General features: G+C 37.8%; 1 protein-coding gene across 2 annotated transcripts in view; it reads left to right on the forward strand.

The window, feature by feature from the left end:
- The window catches only part of ARHGEF28 (Rho guanine nucleotide exchange factor 28), a 289794-nt gene that overhangs the window by 101464 nt on the left and 164543 nt on the right, over window positions 1-23787 (forward strand). For both annotated transcript variants that reach the window (XM_012783522.3, XM_012783544.3), the window contains exons 3-4: window positions 9086-9233; window positions 11865-12158. In XM_012783522.3, coding sequence (XP_012638976.2) covers window positions 9086-9233; window positions 11865-12158 — 442 coding nt within the window. The remainder of the gene's footprint in view (window positions 1-9085; window positions 9234-11864; window positions 12159-23787) is intronic.

Raw genomic sequence — 23787 nt, forward strand, 5'->3', positions numbered from 1 at the left:
GCCTTTAAGTTATTTAGTCCCCTTCTCTCTCTCAGAACACATAAGAAAATAGGAAAACAAACAAACAAAACACACCCTAGTGCTTATTCCTCGTAAGCTGGTATCCCTGTCATCTTTGGACATCTCTGATCTTTAGCAGGCTCTCCCTGTGGAGCTGACCTCTGTGCCCTGTCCTTCCCTGTATTGTTTTGTGTTCTTCCCTTGGGGCCTGCAGAACATGTCTAATCCTTTGTCTGCATGATAGACCCTTAGATATTTGCAGTGGTGAGTATTTACCCATGAGTTTTCTCTTCTTTGACAAAACAGTCCTAGTTCCTTCAATTGTTCCTTATATGATAACACAGTTTTTGTGTCCCATTGGCATCCTTGTTCTTTTCCTCTGGGTGCGTTGTCAGCTTTGTCTATATTTATGATAAAGTATTCCATGGATCAGGTGTGTCTTTCAGGCATAGAGCTGAGCTGGACCTTACTCATTCTTAATGGAATTCCTAGATTTTCATCAATACAGGGTTGGGTGGGTTGCTGTCTCCAGGATGCTAGTTGAGTATTGACTAAAATCCCAACTTGATTCCAACTGTTAACCTGCATGTTGCTTCATTCTTTATTTATGTAGTTGATTATTTGGGGACTGAGTGCAGGGCCTTTATTCCTCAAGAAATATCAGGATAATGCAAGAGTGGAGTTTTTAATCTAAGTTTTCTTATACCCAACCCAATACCTTTCCCACTAATATCTGCTTAAAGTATCAGGTATTGGTTTTCAATTTTTAGGAGTTCTATGTTTTCATGGAATTTGTGAGTACATTAGGGATTTGAAAAAGAAAGACAATAAGGAGCTTTTCAAAGCCTGCTACTGTGGGTTTTGTTTGTCTTTTTGTTCTTGAGACAGGGTCTTGCTATATCACCCAGGCTAGTCTTGAACTCCTGGCCTCAAGCAATCCTCCCACCTCAGCCACCCAGATAGTTGGGATTATAGGTATGAGCCACTGTACTTGGCTAAAGTCTGCTTGTGGTCTTGAGAGGAATCTGGAGTCATTGACTGACCTCTGTCATAAATTGTTTTTTTACTCAATTCTCTGTGTTACAGAAACAGAGGCCATTTCAGTTTGATTATTGTGAATCATTTCATCAAGTGTGAAAGTCATTGAGATGTTTTGATTTGTGTGTGTTAGTTTTTGAATTGCTATGAATAGGTTTAATGTGAAGTTTGAAAAATGAGTGTCTTTTATAAATATTAATATATACATTTAGTTTATGGTAATTATTTCTTTTGATAAATGATTTTAATTATATAATCAAGATCTTTTATATCCTTATTATTTTTTTGTCTGCTTGTTCTATTAGCTATTGAGACAGGCATGCTAAAGTCTCCTACTATAATTGTGGATTATCTACTTGTTCTATTGGATTTGTTAACTTTTTCTTTACATCTTTTGAAGCTATGTAACTGGGTGCATAGAGATTTAATATTATGATATTATTAATATCTGCTCAACTGACTGTGATGAAAAGTTCCTCCTTTTCTAATAATATGTCTTGCTTTAAAATCCACTTTGATATTCTTTTGGCTATGCTAGTTTTGGAGGGGGGGTTTGGTTAGTATTGTATGGTATGTCTTCTTACATTTAAGCTTTCTGTGTTATTTTTAAAGTGTATCTCTTCTAAACAGCATATGGGTATTGTTATTGTTTTTGGATTCAAAAAATTTGTACTGTCAGTCTTGGTATTCTGTTTGGAACAGTTAGTCCATTTACATTTAATATAATTGCTAATATAGTTGGATTTATATTAATATCTATCATATAACTATTTTCTTTCTATTTAACACACGTTTTATTTTCTTTGTATCTCCTGTTTTTTTTTTATTAATCAGCTGTTACTATTTCCTTTTCCCCTCTATAATTTGTTAGTTATGCATTCTTTTACTGTTTTTTTAGTGACTACTCTCAAGTTAAAACATGTGTATTTAACAAATTATACATGTTATTAATTTCAATACTTTCCCAATATGGTATATAGTATACTTTAATTATTGTTGTCATACATTGTAATTCTACAAATATTTGAAATGCCATGAGATTGTAATATTTTAGAAAACAAAATTATATATTTTACAAGATATAATTTTATAAAATTATTGTTTCATATATTTGATATTAATTATATTTACTCACATATTTGTGCATTTGACCGTTCCTCATTCCCTCTTCCATTTCCATGTTTCCATTTGAGATCATCTTATTTCTGCTTGAATAATTTCCTCTAGTAGTAATATTTCTTTTAGTGCTGGTCTGCTGGCACTGAATTCCCTCTGTATTTCTCTTAAGCATTTTAATTTCAGCTTCATTTTTAAAGAATATTTTCTTAGGTATGGAATTTTCTTCTATCCCTTTAAAGATATCATATTCCATTGCATTTGGGCTTATACCACTTCTCTGAGCTGTTCTCCTCTCTCTGGAATTTTATTACATTTTATCCTCATTATTTCCATGGCTCTCTGATGCCTTTAAGAATGGCTTTTTTGGCCAGATGCAGTGGCTGACACCTGTAATCCCAGCACTTTTGGGGGCAGAGGTGGGAAGATAGCTTGAGGCCAGGAGTTTGAGATCAGCTTGAGCAACATAGTGAGACCCCATGTCTACAAAAAATTAAGAAAAAAAATTAGCTGTATGTGGCATCTGTGGTCCCACTTGAGAGGCTGAAGTGGGAGGATTGCTTGAGCCCAGGAGTTGGAGGCTGCGGTGAATCATGATTGAGCCACTGCCCTCCAGCCCGGGTGACAGAGCAACACTCTGTCTCTCCTTTATATTCCTAGTTGGTATCAACAAGGTGGTCTGTTGGGTTGCTGTGGTCTATTTCATCCTGACTGGAGATGAAAGCCTACTCCAAAGGCTATTTCTGAAGAAATGTCTTGTAAGTCTTTTAAGTCATTTAGTTAACCTCCTTTAAAAAAATGACATTCTGATATTTACCCCCTGGATTTAAACAATTTGTATTCATATGAATTTTGTTGGCATGATAAGTTTCAATAATCTTCAGATTTTTAAACAATACAAAAGTCAGACACTTTTATACATGCTCTTAATCAGTGGTTCTTACCTTTTTTGAAGAAATGCTCCTTGTGTACCCTTCTAAGAATCTCTTGATTAAAAGACAGTATCCCCAATAAATGCCGAAACCTGTTGCATGTATCTTCTGGGGGGTTAAGGAACCTTTCCCTATTCCCCCTCCCCATGGATTTCAGGATAAGAACTGTATTAAGTACATAAAATAAATGAGTTTGATTTATGTGTACCCTTGGATTTCAGCAGAAGAACCCCTATATTAAGTACATAAAATAAATGTGGAGTTAAAGGGAAAGGTAAGGATGAGGCACTTAGTATTTGGGCACTTGCTGTTTGTACACTAACATGGTGGAGAGAAAAGTGTGCTGGGCCTGGACAGGAGATCTAGATTTGACTTCTGGCTTTGCTGCTCACTAGATCTGACATTTTCAGTGTTCTTGTTTATAAATGGGGATCATAAATAATACCTCCCAAGTATTATTATGGGAATAACTTGAGAAAATACACAAGAAAGCACTTTATAAATTGTGAAGTACTATACACAAAGAAGATAGTATATATAGAGAGAGATATGTATATATATGCACACATATATAAGAAATAATTTTTTACATTTCCACATTTTCTTTTAAAGAAGTACTTCAGTTAAATACAGTAATTTAAAATAAAATATATTTTATGCACACAGCTCTTTCTTTGGCACTACATGCAGATATTGTACTTGAGAAATTGTAAAGAGGATAACCTAACTTGGAGGTTGGGGCAGAAATAAATTGAGAAACCCAGTATTATTCATCTGGCTCTGGGGTCCTGAGCTAGTTAGTATTAGTGCTAACTATTAATAGTACCTGTACTTGTATTTACTTACCTATAAAATGGAATCATAATGCATTTTTTTGACTTTTCAAAGATCTTACAAAGTTTAATACACTATGTTCTATATAGAATTTTTTATTGTAAAGAGGATAAGTTTCAAATATTGAAAATAAGGAATCAAATTTGATAATTCATTTAGAGCACTGTATTTACAGCAGCATAATGGTTTTCATGGCATGTATTAAACTATGATTATAATATTTAATAGATTAACTCATATTTACTTTTATTATAGTTTTATCCCTAAATCACCCCATATAAAGGGTATGTATAATACTAGAATATCTTGGAAAACAGTTGAGCATGTATGTCATAATGTCATATAAAAAGGTGACCATTCCTATTAAAAAGTTAATAACTTTAAGTCCTCATGTTTGCCTATTACTATAAAAGCTAGAGTTCATAAACTTATTTGAATCTTTGTATACCTTTGAGACTATGATGAAAGCCATAAACTATTTCTCAGAAAATGAACACATATATACACACACAAAAACAGTTTTGCTGATAATTTTAAGAGGTCCTCAGACTGTCTGAAATTCACTTATAGACTCTTCCCATAGCCCCAGATTAAGAAACCCCACTATAAAAAGATGTACTACTTGATTCTCATTGTCATAACTTGAAAATAAGGTATTAGTTTATTGCTCACTCATACCAGATATTTTAGAAACTAGATGAAGTTATTATCCAGCAAATAACATTGTTATTAACAAAGTATAATTACATACAGAATTGTCTATAGTGGATGAGAGGGAGGAAGTAGGAGAGAACATTAGTATAAAAATACCCAGTAATTAGGCTCATACAGCCACTCAGTTACTATGGCTATTAGCCACCTAAATCAATGAAAAATCTTTAGAACATGCAAATTAGTGTTGACAACCATTTCCACTTCAACCATCTGGATTGGGGTAGGAGAGTTGGATGAGATAGTTTAAGGTGGTGAAAACATGTAATACCTTTTTGACTCTTTGGGAAGAAAAGCATAGATGTCACAGCATTTCAGCAGAAGGCTTAGTCTTTGAGAATTATTGATGAGTTTTACAAGCAGAATTTCTCTAGATAGAGGGACGCTTGAGGGTAAAAAATATTGGTTTAATTTACCTGATTTTTTGTGTGTGCTTATATTGAAGTATATTTAGTATAATTATAGTTAGTTCAGCTTTTCTGTTCTACATTTGTTATTCCTGTTTTCCATTAGTTAGTTGCAGAAGTTTTACAGGAGTATTGATAAGTTTTTTTAATTTGGAGAGGAGTAGGTAAGAGGTGAGACAGCTTCACTATTCAGAGGGGAGAGGGAATAATTCTGACAGATTCTAACTGGCTCAGTTGGGAAAGTGAAAATTTTGACCTGCCAGAGGCAAAGGTTATAGGTGAATACAGATGTAAAACAGAAAAGGGAAGAGTAGAATTCTTTAAATTGAAGTTTGATTTGGTCACTAACAATGTTTACACCATTCAGTAATAGGCTTTTATAAAAATGAGAAATAAATTTCAGTGGCAATGAAAAAAATATGAATTACATCAGTGAGGAGCTGTTTATTATCTGTTGACTCAGGAAATAATTCCAAAGATAGTTTTGGCAAGGATGGGATGAAAACGCTACTCTTGACCAGCACATGTGGCAATAAAAGTTGATAGAACATTTTTGGAAAGCAGTTTGTCAATTTGTGACAATTTGTTCACATTCATTTCCTCATTCCTGAAATTTTATTCTAAAATAGTAACAGCATAAAAATTGTACATGAAAATGTTTATTATTTTATTGTTTATAATGTTGAAAACTTAGAAGCACACTTGATATACAAGAATGGAAGAATATATAAGTAGTCATGGAATTATGAAACATAAAACATGTGATGGAAGGCAATTAAAAAGGGTACCAAAGATTGTAACAATGTGGAAAAATACTACTATGTGTATTTATGCCATGAGTATACTTTTGTGTAATGATTACTCATCATACGAACAAAGCCTGGAAGAGAATAGGAAAAATAAAAAAGGTTGATAGTTTAGGATGGCGTCGGTGTTGATAAATCTAGATATCTTTAATTGCTATTTGTTTAATAATGAAAACCTTTAAACAGTCTCCTAATTTTGTGCTCATATGGATGTTTATGTTAGATACTGACTTAGTGGGAAATTTAATTATTTGGTAGGAGGCATGTTTTTGTCCCTAATGGATAGCTGCTGTTCTAAAACCGTTTTTGAGTAGCCATTCTTTTCCCGCTGATCTGAAATACCATCTTTATTGCATAATTTCCATGGGTACATGTGTCTGTCTCAGACTCTGCCCTTTTGTGGTCTGTCTCTATGCTACTATCACAAGTTTGAATGACCCTGGCTTTATTGTATGTTTTGCTTTGTGGTGGGGCAAGCTCTGGCCCTTCCCCCGCAGCTCAAACATTATTCTCTCTCAAAGCTTTTGTTTCTGGTGCTGTGTATTTACTCTTCCACGTGAACTTTAGAATGAGTTTGTTGAGTTTCATTTGAAAAAAATGCAATTTGGGTTTTGATTGGAGTGTATTAAACTTTGGGGAGATAATTTTGCCTAGCTTGACTCTTTTGGTTTCCATAAGTTACCATGAAATATTTGAGTGTTTTTTATTTAGGATATACTGAGTTGATAGAACAGTGATAAGACATATCTATTATTTCTGTGTAGAAGGAGAGCGAGTCTGATACTTATACCAACACATTTATTTAGGAAAGTTTATAGTTTTCAACTGCCAAAAGCAAAAACGGGGAAGTGAATGAATATGCTAGAATTCTGTAGATTGGAATTTATCTTTGCCACATATGAAATTAGTGGCCTTTTAAGAAAAGTAGCAGATTTTCTGTGCTTCAGTGGCTAGAAAGACCCTAATATTACTCCAAAAAAAATTGCCACCTGTGGCTGATTATTTACGCTGTACTTGTTCCTTAGTGCATTCTTTCAGAAGCCCATTTTCCCTGCAGATCTCCTAAGTAGTTTTATCTACATATCTCCTTTGAGCTTTATCTTTTCTGAAGGAAAGTGTTCTTGTTTTTTCATCTTCATATTTTCTTTCCCTGTCTTCTTCTCCATATCACTCCCTTCCTTCCTTCTCCCATAACATCTTTAACCAGGGCTTTTTGGTGTCTTTGTAATTACCAAGTAAGAGATTCCATTTATTGCTGAATACTATTCTTAGTGTTAGGACTTCTGGGCACCCTCTTTAATGGGTGGGGATGTCTTTCATCTAACATGATTATTGTTTAATTTCTCTTACTGGTGTAAGGCTTGGCCTGGTTTGAAAGGGAGGCATAGTTAATTGTAAGACTGTGCTGTTTAGGGTTGTACTGCTTTGGAAAGGGTTACAATTAAACACTTTCATAAGTTGTAGTCCTTGTTCACCCAACCAAGTAAAATAAAATAGTAATATGATCATCATGTTAAATAGATGCAGATTAGATATCCTTGTGATCTTTGCTCTGTTTATATAATTTGTTTTTTATTTGAAAAAAATAATCATGAACAGGTCAGGTCAGATTCTGTCTGTGGAGAGTTAATAGTCCCTTTAGCAACCAGGAACATGACTAAAGCAAGCTGTTCTTCCTTTTTTAGGAAATGGAATTTCGTCTAGGTTTCCTCTCTCAGTCATGTTAGACATTTGTTATTGTTTTTTGCTTTTCATATCTCCTTCCTGAGCTTTTTTTGAAGCTATTGTATGGTAGATTTTTCTTGGCGTGTGACTTTCTATTGATTACGTTTGTGAGCGTGCGCGCGCACATGCGGGAGTGCTCATGTGTGGAGAAAGGACAGCTCAGAATTGCAAATGGGTGATTTTTAAGAACTCCACGATGTGTATTTATACCAGTTCATGATTTAAGATAACTTTATATGTGTGTGTGATGGATTGCAAACCACTAGGAAAACATAGATTTATTATTTAAAAAAAAATTTAGATTAAATAATTATGTACCTACTGGAAAAAGGAGCCCTGCATTGATTTTGGTTTTGATCCTGGCTGGACTAACTCTCGTATCCTACAGGATGATATTCGTCAAATGCAAACAGATGTTAAGGAGACCGTGTAGACTTCTCCCTGTTCGCTTTTCTCCCCTGTCACAGGGTGAGGCTATGGCAGAGAGCGGGTTTGTTTTGGTTGCGCAAGCACACAAATGCCCAGATGCTTCTGTCCACGCTGGGCCGAGCTCTGGAGGCCCTCCAAAGTGGGCGACCCTTTCCACCTCCTGGTTTCCATTTCCCTGCCACTCCCACAGGCTGGGCGGAATGCACCCTTTCCCTGGAGGCCCCGCGTTGTACTGCCTCTTTGTGTTTCGAGTGGGGAAGATCCCGAATCCCTTGAAGCCTCCAGGGTCCAGAGACAACCTGGAACTGGCAGGCTCGGCCTTGGCTGCAGCGGCTCCCTGGGGAGTAGCACTGCTGAGGCAGCCTCCACCCCCCAAAGCCTCTGGGTAATAATATACTCCAGAGCCCCAGCCTGCTGCCCCACTTTCTTTGACATGTGTCCTCAGAGTGTGCCTTGGGACCAGGGCACTTTGCAGGGTTTTGTGCCAAAAAGTAGCTCTTAACAGAAAGTGTGAGGCCAGGCCGCATGAGAAAGAGGACTTGGAAACCCCTCAGAGAAGACAAATTGCAAATGGAAGTGGCCCAGAAAGTGTGGGAGGGAGTAGCTTTATTTATTTGGCAATGTCTGTGAATATTTAAGGTTCTTAAAACCTACTGTGATCTGGTACAGGGTAAGGCCAGAGCTAAGAATAATTATCTTGAACCTTTGTACTAACAGTGGCATTTCAGGTACAGGATAGAAATTAATACAAGCAGTGATGTTCGGCTGGTAGGATTCAAACAAAGTAAAAGACAATGAAGTATCACACTCACACATCTAGTAAATTAAAACAAAATTCTTCCCTATGGCCTGAACCTTTTCAACTTTAAAAACAGAACAAACCAGCTTTTGATACTCATACCTAAATATACCAGGAAGCATCTTCCCCGATGTCAAAAGTGTTGTTGTTGGATTCATGATATTTGAGCTCAGCCACATGAAATGAATGTAGCAAATGACACTGTTTTGGGCCTGGGCCCTTTTTACTGGGGCTTCTTAAAACCAGGACAAGGAAGTGTGACAGTGCTCCAATTCATTCATTTTTCAGGGACAGATGACGGTCTACGCGAAGTTTGACAAAAATGTTTATCTTCCTGAAGATGCTGAGTTTTATTTTATTTACAATGGATCTCATCAGCGACACGTCCTGATTGCAGAGCGCGTCAAGGATAACGTTCTACAGTCCAGCGTTCCAGGTGAGGTGCCCTCTTTGTCGCAGCTGGGAAATCTGTCTGTAAACATTTTCCCTCCACGAGTATAGACCAGGAAGAGAACCAGGAGTAAAAAGAAAACAGTGCTTCAAGGTCTGGGGTGGTGTGTATATGCCCATGTGTCTCTGAGTGTGTATATGTTAGGAAGAACACTCAACCTGTGTTAGCCCACGTTTGAGGTCTTCCAGCTCTGTCTGTAGCTTCATCAGGAGCTGGGACTTAGACCAACAGCCTCCGCCTGCTGCCTACACCCAGCTCTTAAGGTTAGGTGTGCTTTGGATGCAGTCAAATGGGGGAAACTCTGTATATTAAGTGTCACCTCCTGTAATCTCAGGCCCATTGCCAGGGCTGGCTCAGGCAGAACTGACACCAACAGAGTTTGTCTTCATTCTCTCTTCCTCTTTCCCCTGCGGGCAGCCCAGCAGCCCCGGGCCAGCCTTTCCTCTGCTTGCTGCCTTTGGTTGCTACGGTTCTTTCCTTGGTACTCTGTCTAGAATCTTCCTTGTGGGATCTCAGGCTCCAGAACTTTCTTTCCCCAGCTCCAAAGTATTTATATTTTGAAACCTGCAATTCTCCCTGTTGTCTTCTTCAAATACCATGACAATGACTAATGAATCAGTGTGCCCTGTTAATGTGTTGTTAAGAGGTAGTAGCCCTTCTCAGATTATTGGGGTGTAGGTTGTGCATTTATAAGAGACATCAAGTTTTAATGTAAAAGTGAAATTAAAATATCATTATCTGCAGGACAGGGAGGATATTTTTTGTCGTTGATTGGTTGGTTTTTCCTAACTGTGGGTCTGCCAGGCCCACTTAAGTTGTATCATATAGGAAACCTTCAGTTTTTCTTATGGGTAAGATTGAGGTAATTTTTAAAGAAAATATGTTCCCAGGTGCTTCTTGTAGTATATCTACTACACATGAAAAGAAGGTAGACAGTAAATATGAAAACGACACAGACACAATGAGAATTGTAGAGAAGTATGGATACTTTTCAACCTTGCCTGGTCTTGTCTTGATCATTTGATTAACCTGTTGTACAATTTCTGAGACCATGGGCAGTTTTAAGAACATCTCTCTCTGGCTCAGTAACTCTCATCCTTAGAAGAAAAAAAAAAACAGTTAAACCTAATTCATGGCACGTAGTTACTTTGGCTGTTGGTCTCTTTTCCTCTGCCCTTTTGCTCTGGCATTTACATTTATGGTTTTACTGCCTTTAGTTTTTCCTTCTTTTCTCATTTTTCTCCGTTATCAAGTCTCCTATAGTGAAAGGATAAAAATAATTCCTAAAGTACCACTTGTAATTTCAAAACTTTTTGTTATGCCTTTTTCTTTACTTGCAGCTAGTGGCAAACATCCTTCTTTCTCCTTATTGTGAAAGAAATCTTTCTGATTATATTGTGGCCTACTTAAAAGTGAAGTTTCTTACCTTTATTTTAACAGAGTTCCTAGAAGCAGGCGACTGTCTCTATATCTGAACCTTAAATTTCTCTTGTTACAGCTTTACCAGGGCAACCTTTCAGAAATTTATAAAACAGATTTATATAGTATAAATTGGATATATTTAGTTTGGTGGGGGGTGGGTGCATTCTGTGCTTATACCATTGAACAACTCTTAAAAAAGGCAATGTCAAAATGCAGAAGTTCTTTTTTAGTAAACTTGGGATGCTCTTGTTCCTTGAAACCCTAGCAACACAGCCTTTGGGAAAAGGCTTTGAAGAATAAGGCAGTAGGGGAATGACTTGTGCCCATTAGCCATTGGCCTGGGGGCCAGAGAGTGCTATGGGTTGGTAGTAGCTGAATAACTCTTCTTTGGCCAGCCATGGTTATCATAATCATAGTGATTTGGTGCTTCTAATTCCTAGACATTTTGCCAAGGGCAGCACAAAAATGTACCTGGGCAGGAATTCTTAAACCTCAGCACAATGGAAGAGTGGAGCAAAGAAAAGGGAGGAGTGTAGGGAGAAATAGATAGCAAGGTTAGGTGACCACCCTCAGGAGAAGTATTAAGAACACCTAAAGACAGAGAAGCTGGTATGAGAAGGAGGGGAGCACTGAACAACCATAACCACACATTTGTGTGTGTGTGTGTGTGTGTGTATTTCTTTTCTGTAGAGTAGTCTTCACCTGCCCTAACTCACACTCAAAGGAGCTCTATGGAATTAGGGTAAACTGGTGTAATTTTGTGATGCTATCTTATAAACCTATTGCCTAAATAAACACATAAAAACTATGACTCAGGAGGAAATGGCAGAACAGAAAAGAGCAAAGGCCTTTAAGATGCCAAACATGAATTCAGGGGTTGGTGTAGAAGTAAAAGGTGAAGGTATGCCAAATAACAGCATTTGGGGATGATAAGAGAATAAACACCAAAATGCTCCACACTCATAAAGGTTGATTTTAAAATTAAAGTTTGAAATTTGAGAGAACTCGGGGTTAGCTTTAACTTGGCCTGCAGGCTTGGCAGCGTGGAAAGATCACGGGCCAGCTTTCCTTCCTGCCTTGTCCTCCTGGGGCGTGTTGTCTTCTTCAGCAGAGTGGCTGAGCTGGCACATTGGACCCCTGGGAGAGCACCTCCTGCAGCCCCTGGGGTGACCTTTTCACTGTCTTGTTGTCCAGGCCGTGGGCTTCAGGAGACGGTGATGGTGTCTGTGTGCCTCTGCTCAGAAGGCTACTCCCCAGTGACCATGGGCTCCGGCTCGGTGACCTATGTGGACAACATGGCCTGCAGGCTGGCCCGTTTGCTGGTGACCCAGGCAGACCGCCTCACGGCCTGCAGCCACCAGACTCTGCTGACCCCGTTTGCCCTGACCGTGGGAGCGCTGCCTGCTTTGGACGAAGAGCTCGTGCTGGCCCTGACCCATCTGGAGTTGCCTCTGGGGTGGACTGTCTTGGGCAGTTCTTCACTTGAAGGTGGGTCTTCCCCAGAAAATCCAGATTCTCTTCCCTGTGTCAAATTCAGAATGTGCCTTACACTTTCTTGTCTCTTTCCCTGGGTAGATTTTCCTGCACACCTCTTTCATCTGAGCCTCACTCTGATGTGGCTAGACTCCCTGAGGTCCAGAGCCACTCAACTCTGGGCAGTCTGATGCTACTGTGTCCCAGGAGGTGTAGGGTGGATGGAAGAAGAGCACTGCCTCAGAGTGGGGAGGACTGTTTCTTTATGGCAGGCTCCTAAGCCAGCCGCTTTGGCCTGTGGCTCCACTGCCCATGGCAAGTTTTCTTGCTGTGAGAAGGGGACATTGCTGCTCTGTTTTCAAATAGGTAGGGTCATTGGACGAGAAAGATCATTATGCCAACTCTGTGAAACACTTAGAGGAAATGTGACCATGTGGGAAATGTAACCAATGTGTTGACATCTTTAAAACGTCCGTGTCACTGAGAGCATTTGTATTGTATTTGTACCAACTTTTGGAGTTACTAAAGACTGAATGGACTTTTAATACCAATTATTTGGAATCTGGGTGTGAACAAACCTATAGATGTTGTATATAAGCCCATAGTAGGTACAAGGCTAAATTGCTCCATAGATGTTTTTTGTAGTGATTATAAAATTATATAATTTTATTGGAAATACAGAGATGTTGCCCTTTTAATGAACATAGCATATAATATTGCTATTTTTTCTGTATCCTTCCCATGACCTTAGCTTTGTGGTTGAATGATGCTATTTTTAAGAGTTTCTGCTTCCTGATAAATTCTAGTTACAAGTTACAGGTTGGCCTAAATTTGATCATGGATAAGATTAAACACTCTACTCAAGGTAAAAGGGGTATGATTTTTGTAAACAGAATTATAGGGCCATATGTCACAATCAGAGAGGATCTCCATTTCTTTCCCTTAATCAAAGTTATACTATTAAATAAAACTTTCCCAGGAACTTAGAGATGTTTCTTATTTTTTAAGACTTTGGATGAGGAAAGTCCCAAGTGCAGTCCAGCATCGAGCCATGCCAGAATCCTGCACACAGCACTCTGCTGTGTGGTAGCTGATTACCTATAAAGGAGTAGGTTTCCTGAGGGTGTGGGTTGTGTTTGTTCTGTTCACTATTATCCCCAAAGACCCAGCAAAGGCCTTTGAGCTACATGGGAGAATTGTAGTAGTGATACTTGAAAGACCTTGGGAAATGCCCTTTATTCATTCAACAAGTACTTCTTAGTATCTGCTATGTGCTTAGTATCTGCTATGCCTTTGCTTATATGTGAGGGAATTACAATAGTGATACTTGAAGGTCTCAGAATACACCCTTCCTATCTCATATATACATGTCTATGATATATGTTATATATGTATCATATATATATCCCTATATATGACATATATTGTATATATCTATATATAGCATATATATAACATTTTCTGGCTAAGGAACTTCATTTCTTAAGCCTCCTGGATTTTTAAAAAGATTTCTAACTATAATATTGGAAGGTGTTTATGTTTTGGAAGGTGGATACACTGTGACAAAGACACAAAGCTTTCATGATTTCTCTCTAGTCAATGCACTGAGGACATGAATACAGAACATAAAGCCTCATGGAGGGGCGGGTGCAGGCCAGTCACGGGGCTCCTTCCCTAGCCTAGCAACCCCCTCGGCACAGCAGATTGGTGCCTGCACTGGTTCAATTTGTACTTCTGTAAAATTGTAAATTGTTGAAGGTTATGGAGCTTCATCACTGCACATGAATAGCTTAAGGTAAGGGCTTCCAAGATAGAATTCATGTTACCCACATGCTAGATTTATTTTTCATGCCAAAATTTAGAAATAAATGAATATTTCCTAATATTTAATCTGTGAATTGACAATAATGCATACATATAATTTTGCATGTTGGGCATGCATGTTCATGGTGATTTTTGCTGATAGAGATACATAATCAAAGAAATTTGGAACTGAACATGGTGGCTCATACCTATAATCCTCCCTAGCACTTTGGGAGGATGAGGCAGGAGGATTGCTTGAGGCTAGGAGTTTGAGACCACCCTGAGCAAGAGCAAGATACCTATCTCTACAAAAAATAGAAAAATTAGCCAGGTGTGGTGGTATGTACCTATAATCTTAGCTACTTGAGAGGCTGAGGCAAGAGAGTTGCTTGAGCCCAGGAATTTGAGGTTGCAGTGAGCTATGATGACATCACTGCACTCTAGCCCAGGTGACAGAGAGAGACCCTGTCTCAAACAACAACAACAACATTTAGAGAACACTGGGATAAACTCCGGGCTGTCAAGGGTCCTCTTATTGACATTTTCATTGCTATTTGGAGATGCATTCTTGTTCACCAAGCCTCTAGCTATCATGACCTTTGATTTATTTGTATCCTAATAACAGACAGATTTATATCACCAAGAGGCCAAGAGGTCCTTTCTGACCCCTCTGCCAATATTTACATATTATATATATATATATATTTTTTTTTTATGAGAGAAAAATTGAAGTAGTTCCTTTTCATGATAATAGTCTTTTCGATAGGAAACCAAGTCCAGTGTCATAGTTGTTAAGAATGTGTGCTCTGGAAATTATTGCAACAACAAAAATATGTAAATAGGACTTGATTAAATTATCAATAAAAAGATTCTACAAAGCAAAGGAAATGATCAACAGAGCAAATAGACAACCTACAGAATGGGAGAAAATATTCGCAAGCTATACATCCAATAAAGGGATAATATCCAGAATTAACAGAGAACTCAAATGAATCAAGAAAAAAACAAACAACTGCATTAAGAAGTGGGCAAAAGACATGAACAGAAGCTTTTCAAAAGAAGATAGACAAATGCCCAACATCACTAATCATCAGGGAAATGCAAATTAATACCACATTGAGATATCACCTTTTGCCTGTCGGATGGCTACTATTAAAAAGTCAGAAACAATAGATGGTGGCATAGACGCAGAGAGAAAGTGTTTATGCACTGTTGGTGTACTGCAAATTAGTACAACCTCTATGGAAAACAGTATAGCGATTCCTCAAAGTAAGTCTCATAGTAAGTCTCAAAGTAATTCTTCATAGTAAGTCTACTAAATGTAGACTTAGCATTTGATCCAGCAATTTCACTACTGGGTAGCTACCCAGACTAAAAGAAGTCATTTTATCAAAACAGATACCTTCATTTGAATATTTATTGCAGCACAATTCATAATCACAAAGATGTGGAATCCACCTAAGTGCCCATCAATTCATGAGTGGATTAACAAAATATGATATATATATGTTTATATATATATATATACACACACACATACCATTGAGTACTACTCAGCCATAAAAAGGAATGACTTAATGTCTTTTGCAGCAATTTGGATGGATCTGGAGACTATTATCCTAAGTGAAGTATCTCAGGAATGGAAAAGCAAACACTGCGTGTACTCTCTAATAATCTGGAACTAATTGATGGGCAGAGAGAGAAATAAAAGCCATTGGAAACCAAGAAGGGAGGAGGAGAGGGGAAGGGGGAGGGGTAAAAACCTACCTAACAGGTACAATGAACACTATTCAGGTGAGGGGCACACTAACAGCCCTTGCTTAAGCATTATAAAAGCTATCCATGTACCAAAAACATTTGTACCCCCTTAATAATTTGAAATAAAAAAAATCTGTCCTCTCGAGCCAGGTTCAAATCCTGACCATGTTGCTTGTTGGCTATGAGATTTGGGCAAGTTATCTTAGGTCTGATGCCACAAATTTTAATTTCTGAAATAAGGCATAGTAGTACCCACCTCATTGGCTTGTTGTGATGATTAAATTAGATAATGTATGGTGAAGCTTCTAGAACAGTGTCTGAACATACTAAATACTCACTAAAAGTTGACTTTTTTGTGTGTATGTGAATGGATTCCCCTGTAGAGAGTATATTTTATGTACTTGTATGTACGTATATGGAAAGCAAATTACAGTTGGTTTGGACAAAAGAAACTACATAGGCAAAGGATAAAATCCTGGTATTGTAAACAATTCCTTGAAAATTTCTAGAAGCCTTTCTATACTTTCTCTAAAAACAGTTTGCTGTATTTGATGTAACATTGCTAGCAGCTTGAACTTGTAACGGAGCTTCCCTACGACGTCAGTGTCAGGGACGGGGTTAATACCCATGTTTTCAAAATGGCTAATTTTAGATCAGTAGGCCTTAGCAAATGTATTTATAAGGATATTCAGTTTTTTTTTTTTTTAAATCTAAATTGGGAATTTAGATAAATAGATTCAAATATAAATTCTTCTATGTCAGTTTTAATGTTGTGCTTTAGAAGTTGTATTTGATACTGAGTAGGAGGGAAACCTGGAGTTTTTATTGTATTCACTAAACCAAGTAATTGGGCATAAATTAGTCATTATATGGTTGGGAATAAACAAGCACATTTGGTGAAGGACTAACATTGATGCCTTAGATCAACTGGGTTATATTAGATTTTTACAATGCACTTTGGTGGATGTATTATATTTGACTCATTGCCTATTCATATCCATTGGGTGGGGTTCTGCTAAACTTGACCTATTTTGGATTTGTTTTTTGTACTTAACTCTTAATGTAGTAGACTTTTAATTTAAGTAGTCTAAAAATCTCTTAAGTGCTCATACTTCTTTTTCTCATATGCATACTTTATTAATGTTGCTAGTCTTAGAGGCAAATTATAACAATGAAATGAGAAAGAAGCTGAGTCATGGAGCCCATTGGAGTTTATAATGTAGCAGTGGTAGTGGCATCATAAGTGGAAAACAATTGCTTTCCTAGGAATTATTTCTTCTAGTCTTTATAGAAGAACTATTTTAAAGCTTCACTATTCACTCTTATTAAAAGTTCTTTGTTTTCCTATTTATTTATGATTTCTTTGGGTATAAATAGGTATTATGGAATGAGTATTAATTGATCTCTTTAATGATTTTGTCTTGGAATAGTCTGCTGAAACCTTATTGTGAAACCTTACTGCATATCCTTGCATTATATAATAAATCTCTCGTTTTTTTTGTTCCTTGTCAATCAGTGAGAGTTACCGGGGAGACCTGGGATCCTGGAGAAGGATCAGAATGTAGCATGTTTCCCTGAAAATAAGACAGGGTCTTATATTTATTTTTCCTCAAGAAGACACCCTAGGGCTTATTTTCAGGGGATGTGTTATTTTCCCCTCAAAGCCTCAGCTTGCAGCACATACAGGATGGCGGGGGCCTGAAAGGGGGAGCCGACTTTGTTGGTGGGGCTGCCCGCACCTTTCCAGTCACCTGTGAGATATAGTAGCTGTCACGATGAGAAGGACTGCTTGTCTTCTTTACTGCTCCACGACGAAATGCATGGGTTGTGCAGATATGCTGTGTAGCCACACCCATCACTAGGTCTTATTTTCTGGGTAGGGCTTATATTGCACAAATACTTAGAAATCCTGCTAGGGCTTATTTTATGGGTAGGTCTTATTTTTGGGGAAACACAGTAGGTGGAGCATTTGTCTTGTATAGAAAAGCAGAGCCTTCTCTGGGCCTGTGTCTTACCCATCACTAGTCACAACACATGCTCGGTATGTGTTCAAGGAAAGAAAATATCCCAAGTTTTATTTAATTTTAGGCCATAAATAAAATTGGATTTCTATTTCACAAAATTAAGCCCATTCCTTCTGTGAAATTGCTGTCATGATATAAGCTTTTGCAGGGTCTCAGAATCCCAAATTTGGAGTAAAACATTAAATAGTAATATAATTATCCAATACAATTTCACAATTTATCTTTTTCTGTTTGTTTGGGTTATTTGCTTGTTTGTTTTTTGGATAGAAATCTCTTAGAGATTGGCATAATTTTGACAATTAGGTTAACTTGGATAAAATATTCTAATGTTTCATGTGTTGATGCTCAGATGACTTTTGAGTTAAAAGCCTCCCCTTCCTGCTCAATGACACTACTTCCCTTCACCGTGTTCCCTGTGGCCTGATGTGGCAGGCAAGCACCAAGCTTGCTGCCACCAGCAAGGAGGCTGCCATTTGGGTAAAGAGGACTGGTTGCCCCTGTGAACATAGCAGCCTCTCTCTCAACCTATGGGGCAGGTAGAGCTTGTCAAGGTTATGCTTTCTGATTGAAGAGAAAAAAAAAGCCTCTTTCTTAAAAAGAATCTCTATAAAGAGTATTTCTCACATATGTTAACACTTGCAAACCGATATATAGCAATTTGGCAGACTCAAGATTTTTTTTGCTGGAGTAAATCACTATTATTTTGAAAAATAAATTTGAACATTTCTGCAGTTCTCTAGGTAAAAGCAGTTCATACAATCAAAGATCTCCTTGGAGGGGCAGAAATTCTGTTTGTTATGGAAGAGATGGGATTCTTTGTTACACTAATTAGAAAAACATAACAATCTTTTTGTAAAGGTGATATCATGAATTGAATCTGTAGGGCAAAAATATTCAATGAAACAAAGTTTTATCCCTTAGATTGCTTTATCAAATTTAAAGAGTTAAACTTTTCTCTTGTCTTTACAATTGATTCTAAGAGTGAAAGAAATTTTTAGGATAAGCCAGTTGAGCTTTTACAACTTTTCTTCAGGGCTATCTTGGGGCTTAAAGTTAAACACAGCTAATGTAGTTTGAGAAGCCAGTTTCTCATTCAGTGAACATATGGTTGTTTCCACGAAAGAGGAGCGATTGGTGGAACTGGTAGGACCCACTGAGGGTAGTGTAGAGAATTTAATATTTTAATTATGTATTCTAAAAATCAAATTAAGAGTTTATTCCTTAACTTGCAGATAATAACAGTAGAGTTATAACAACCACAACAGATTTAAACTTGAATCCAGAAATCAGAGAAATGATTCATTAGTTGTAGAATACATGTTGTAAGGGCAAGTCTAAGTATCTGCTTGTGTAAGTCACAGCATAATAAATAGTGAGTTAAAGGAAAAATAGTAATAGAAAACCTTAGCATCAACACGTATAATGTATGAGTAATATAATGTGATGCTATTCCTAAGGAGGGTGGTAAGCATGATGCTTTGCTCTGTTAATAGTGTCTTCATAAATTAGTACATTTTGAAGGAGAATGATTATTTTTCTATGCTTTACAAGTAACAGAGAGGAAAGGAAAAGAAATGCAGAGGCCCAAAAGGAGGTAAGAAGAAAGTTTATAAGAATAGGGGTTATTCAACAGCTGTTAAAATGTGTCTTGATCATTTAGTGTTCAGTTTTAATATTGCTTTTTATCCGCAGGATAAGCCGTTAAGTGAGAATTAACAGTTCATGATGAAAGACTCAGTGGGAACTACCAATTTTATGTGACATTTACATCTTGCTTTAAGCCACATCCCCGGCACCATCACCTTCTTTCTAGGCAACAAGAGAAGGGAATGTGTGGCCAAGCAATGTTTGACAGAAGAAAATATCTGTTTCTCTTTCTTTGAATAGAGAAAAGAGATCTGTAGCCAGTAAGAAGCAAGATTTGTTTAACATTGGAAATGGAGCTTGGCTTGTGTTTTTATCCTTGAATACTCTCTGCTGTCTGTAGCTATACAAAGAAAATAGGGCCAGGCCAAGAAGCATGGCATCGGTGGTTGGCCTGCCTGCACTGTGTTCCAGGTCTTACTAACTAGGAAAGGGCACGCTGAATTTATAAGACTTGCTTGCTGGCCCACAGACCATGCGAAATGTCAGCTTTATTATTCTTCCCCAAAGCCGCATACTGGATAGCAAGTTTGAAATAACATTAGCTGAAGCACTAATGGGTAGAAAATCCATAAAGGATAGATTTGTTACAAAATACAAGTCTCTATGTTTTTTAAAAAATAGTTTTGAAATTAGTACATTATAGGTACAACTGATTCTGAGGTTTTGTGTGTCTCTCTTGGAAATCTTGACATTTTTCAAGGAGTGGTATACACATTCAAAATTGCTTTCTAGCCTTCTGTCACTTCTGATAGTAGCTAATAGGACAAACACCTCCATACCTTTTCTGACATTTTAAGCTGGTATTATATTCCTTCTATTGCTAAGGTAACCCACTGGATGACTACTAATGGCAGAGAGAATGTTCTTTAGAATAGGTCTTATGGCAAATTGTTATGGCAAATCGATAAGATTGTTTCACAATACTTAGCTATACATGCGTGTATAATTTGTATAGTTTTAAATTCTTAATTTAAAAATATTTTGTCTTCCATCCCTTTTTTAGCTTTTCATTGTTAAGGAAGAAGTTTTCTGGCAGTAAAGAATTTCATATAGAATTGAATTCCTTAGAAAAAGTTACCCCTGCCCCAAATTATTTGGATTTTTCAGTTTAAGTCAGTAAACGTTTTTTGAGACAGAATTTCACTGAGTTGCCCCCGGGTAGAGTGCAGTGACAGCATCATAGCTCACAGCAGCCTCAAACTCCTGGGCTCAAGCGTTCCTCCTGCCTCAGCCTCCTGAGTAGCTAGGACTACAGGCGCATGCCACCATGCCTGGCTAATTTTTCTATTTTTAGTAGAGATGGGGTTTCGCCCTTGCTCAGGCTGGTCTCACACTCCTGAGCTCAAGGGATTCTCCCATCTGGGCCTCCCAAAGTGCTAGGATTATAGGCCTGAGCCACTGTTCCTGGTTGCACATTCTTTGTTTAAGGTACTATATTTTAAATAAGAAACAGCAGCTTAAACTCTTCCTTAAAAAATTAGCTTCCTACTTTTGTTTGGCAACAATGGCCCTTAGACTGGAATAGAGAATTACTCATTTACTCTCACATCTGGGAAATAGAACATAGGGTTGTATTCAGGTCACTTTCTATCCCTCAATTATAATTTTCAAGGAAAAAAATGTAAATGGAAGCTTTTATTTTCAAACACCCTACCCTACTGCGCTTCCCAAAGGATTCAGACAGCAGAAGGTTTTGAAGTCTTCTCTCTGGCCTCTCTCCTCTGGGGCTTCTCTCCCCTTCAGACCCTGCAGGATGCACATAGCAGTTTTTGCTTGCACACGAGGGATTAGAATTGAATTTGAAAATGACAGTAACCAAGGAATCTCTTAATAATCTTTGAAAGAAAAAGTTAAATCTTGCTGTTTTTGCAGATTTCTTAATAGGAGTTGAACGCCAGCAGCTGTTTCTGTAGTATTTTATTTATAAGCCAAATGAAACATTGGTTTGAAAACTACCCTTGTTTGGAGGTGAAAAAGCCCAGATTGAAGAAGATGGGTGGGAGAGGCCTGGGGGAGGAGAGGGGGCAGGGGGCCAGAGGCATGGTACATTTCTTTAGAGGAATGATCAGCTATGTATTTTCATTTGTCTCCCAAACAGAACAGGGTCCCCAGAGGGAAAATTGGGAGGGTGTATGTGAATTCCAGGTTGCCTTCCGTGTGAAGGGAGAGCAACAGAGTGCCCTGTGCTCAGTAGGTAGTCAGCAAGTATCTATTAAGTGAAAGAATGGTGGCCTCGAAGAAATATTAATAAACGAAAGAGAAATCTATTGCACAGACTGGAAAAGAGGTGTGATATAATGGCTACTTACAACACCTGATGACCTCCTGCTGCCCGGAGCATGGAATTACAGCACATTTGTCTTAATGGCACATCTAGTATGCTACACTGATGCAGTTACAGTGTCTGTAAGCAGGTGGCTCATTCCCTTCAATTATGCTTCTAAATTACAACCAGAGGAAAACTGTTTTCAAACATACCACATATCTATTTAGTGAATGCTTATTGTATTTTTGGTATTAAAAAGATCAGACAAATGTGTACAACTGCTAGGTCCCCCCAGTACTGGCTTTCATAGTTCTCAAGATCCCTGCCCTGTTGTTTTCATTATAGCCCTCTGACAATCCTGCCGAGTAGGCTGGGCAGATGTCACTTCTCTTTTAGAGATCAGGCACCTTGAAACTTGAGAATTAAATAGTCTCCCCAAAGTTACAGCTGAGTATGTGTTCCAATTCAGATCTCTTAACGTTTTGGTCTGTCTCTTTTTGCACTACACAATGTTGTGTGTGGTGTCTTCATATCTTATACTGATGCCCACCTAGCATAATTTAGTCTGGAAATGTCCCTAGAACTTGAAGGTCAAAAACTAGCCTTTATGAGATGCGAAATCCGTAAAGTACATTCCAGTGTTATACATCACAGTGCACATTTTCTGGAATGAATGTGTGATAGGTGTTTTCCCAGGTTTCCCAGGTTTCAGTCAGGAGTGGTTATAATCTGAGTGTCTCAAATGTGTCAGATGCAGAAAACAAGTTTTAGGGAGCTAAAAACCTGTCATTATGCTTGTCTACCTTTTGGCTTTATGATCCAGCCATGCTTGCCATGTTGGTCTTGTGCTCTGTGGAATGTCCTGTTTCCATATTTTTCTTATGAGTGCATTTGTATTTGCAATTCCTACTCTGGACTCACCAACCTCCCATCTCCTGTGTGGAAGGCCGATTTGTTTATCTACATACCAGAGCCCTGAGTAGACTGCATAAATGGAAGATGCTGTAAGACACAACTCCTTCTCCCATTCTCTCATTGAGAATCCTAAAAACATCTCAGGAATTGTGTGTTATACCCATGCCAAATTTTCTCTTCTACTTTTCATGTAAATTTTTTAGTAATTTTTTTCTTTCATTGTCTTTATTTTTGTTCATCATTTTTGGCATTTAATAAATATCTGTACATTTTCAAATTGTGATACATGATATAGGTTGAATTAATTTAACCTGCATGCAGATTAGTTTTCTTATAAGTCAGATAGTTTCCTTATTTCTATTCATACTCTTTGTGTGACAGTGATTTCATGGCATAAGTGTTTACAGATGGTTCCTGACTTATGAAGGTTCAATTTATAACTTTTTGACTTTAAGATGGTGTGAAAGCTGATGGTCTGAAAGCAGTACCTTCAGTAGAAACTACTTCAGATTTTGAATTTTGGCCTTTTCCTGGGCTAGCTATATGCCATAGGATACTCTTTTGCAAGGCTGAGCAGTGACAGCAAGCCACAGCTCCCAGTCACCCCGCTGTCACAGGATAGACAATCGATACTCTACAGTGCATTGAATTGCCTGTGTTTTTTGGATATTGTGTTTTCACATCCCATCATGTCTGCAAAACACTCAATTTTGACTTACAATATTTTCTTTTTATGACAGGTTTATCAGAATGTAACCGTATCATAAGTTGAGTGTCTGTATTTTATTTTGAACAAAAGTAAGCTAGTGGCATGCTTCTCAAGCTATCTTTGTTTCCACAGGACCTGGCATGTAGTAGTGGTCTCATTCACTGTCTACTGAATGACTTAGATGCACAAATGGAGACCTCCATGAATATATATGTGGCTTTGGAAATCAGAATAGAACTTATTTTAATGCATTTATTGAATTAACAAAATATTTTAGGCCAAGCACGGTGGCTCACACCTGTAATCCTAGCATGCTAGGAGGCCAAGGCAGGTAGATTGCTCAAAGGTTAGGAGTTCAAAACCAGCCTGAGCAAGAGGGAGACCCCATCTCTACTAAAAATAGAAAGAAATTAATTGGCCAATAAAAATATATAGAAAAAATTAGTTGGGCATGGTGGCACATGCCTGTAGTCCCAGCTACTCGGGAGGCTGAGGCAGAAAGATAGCCCGAGCCCAGAAGTT

This window comes from Microcebus murinus, chromosome 11, assembly GCF_040939455.1.
Source record: "Microcebus murinus isolate Inina chromosome 11, M.murinus_Inina_mat1.0, whole genome shotgun sequence".
NCBI lineage: Eukaryota > Metazoa > Chordata > Mammalia > Primates > Cheirogaleidae > Microcebus > Microcebus murinus.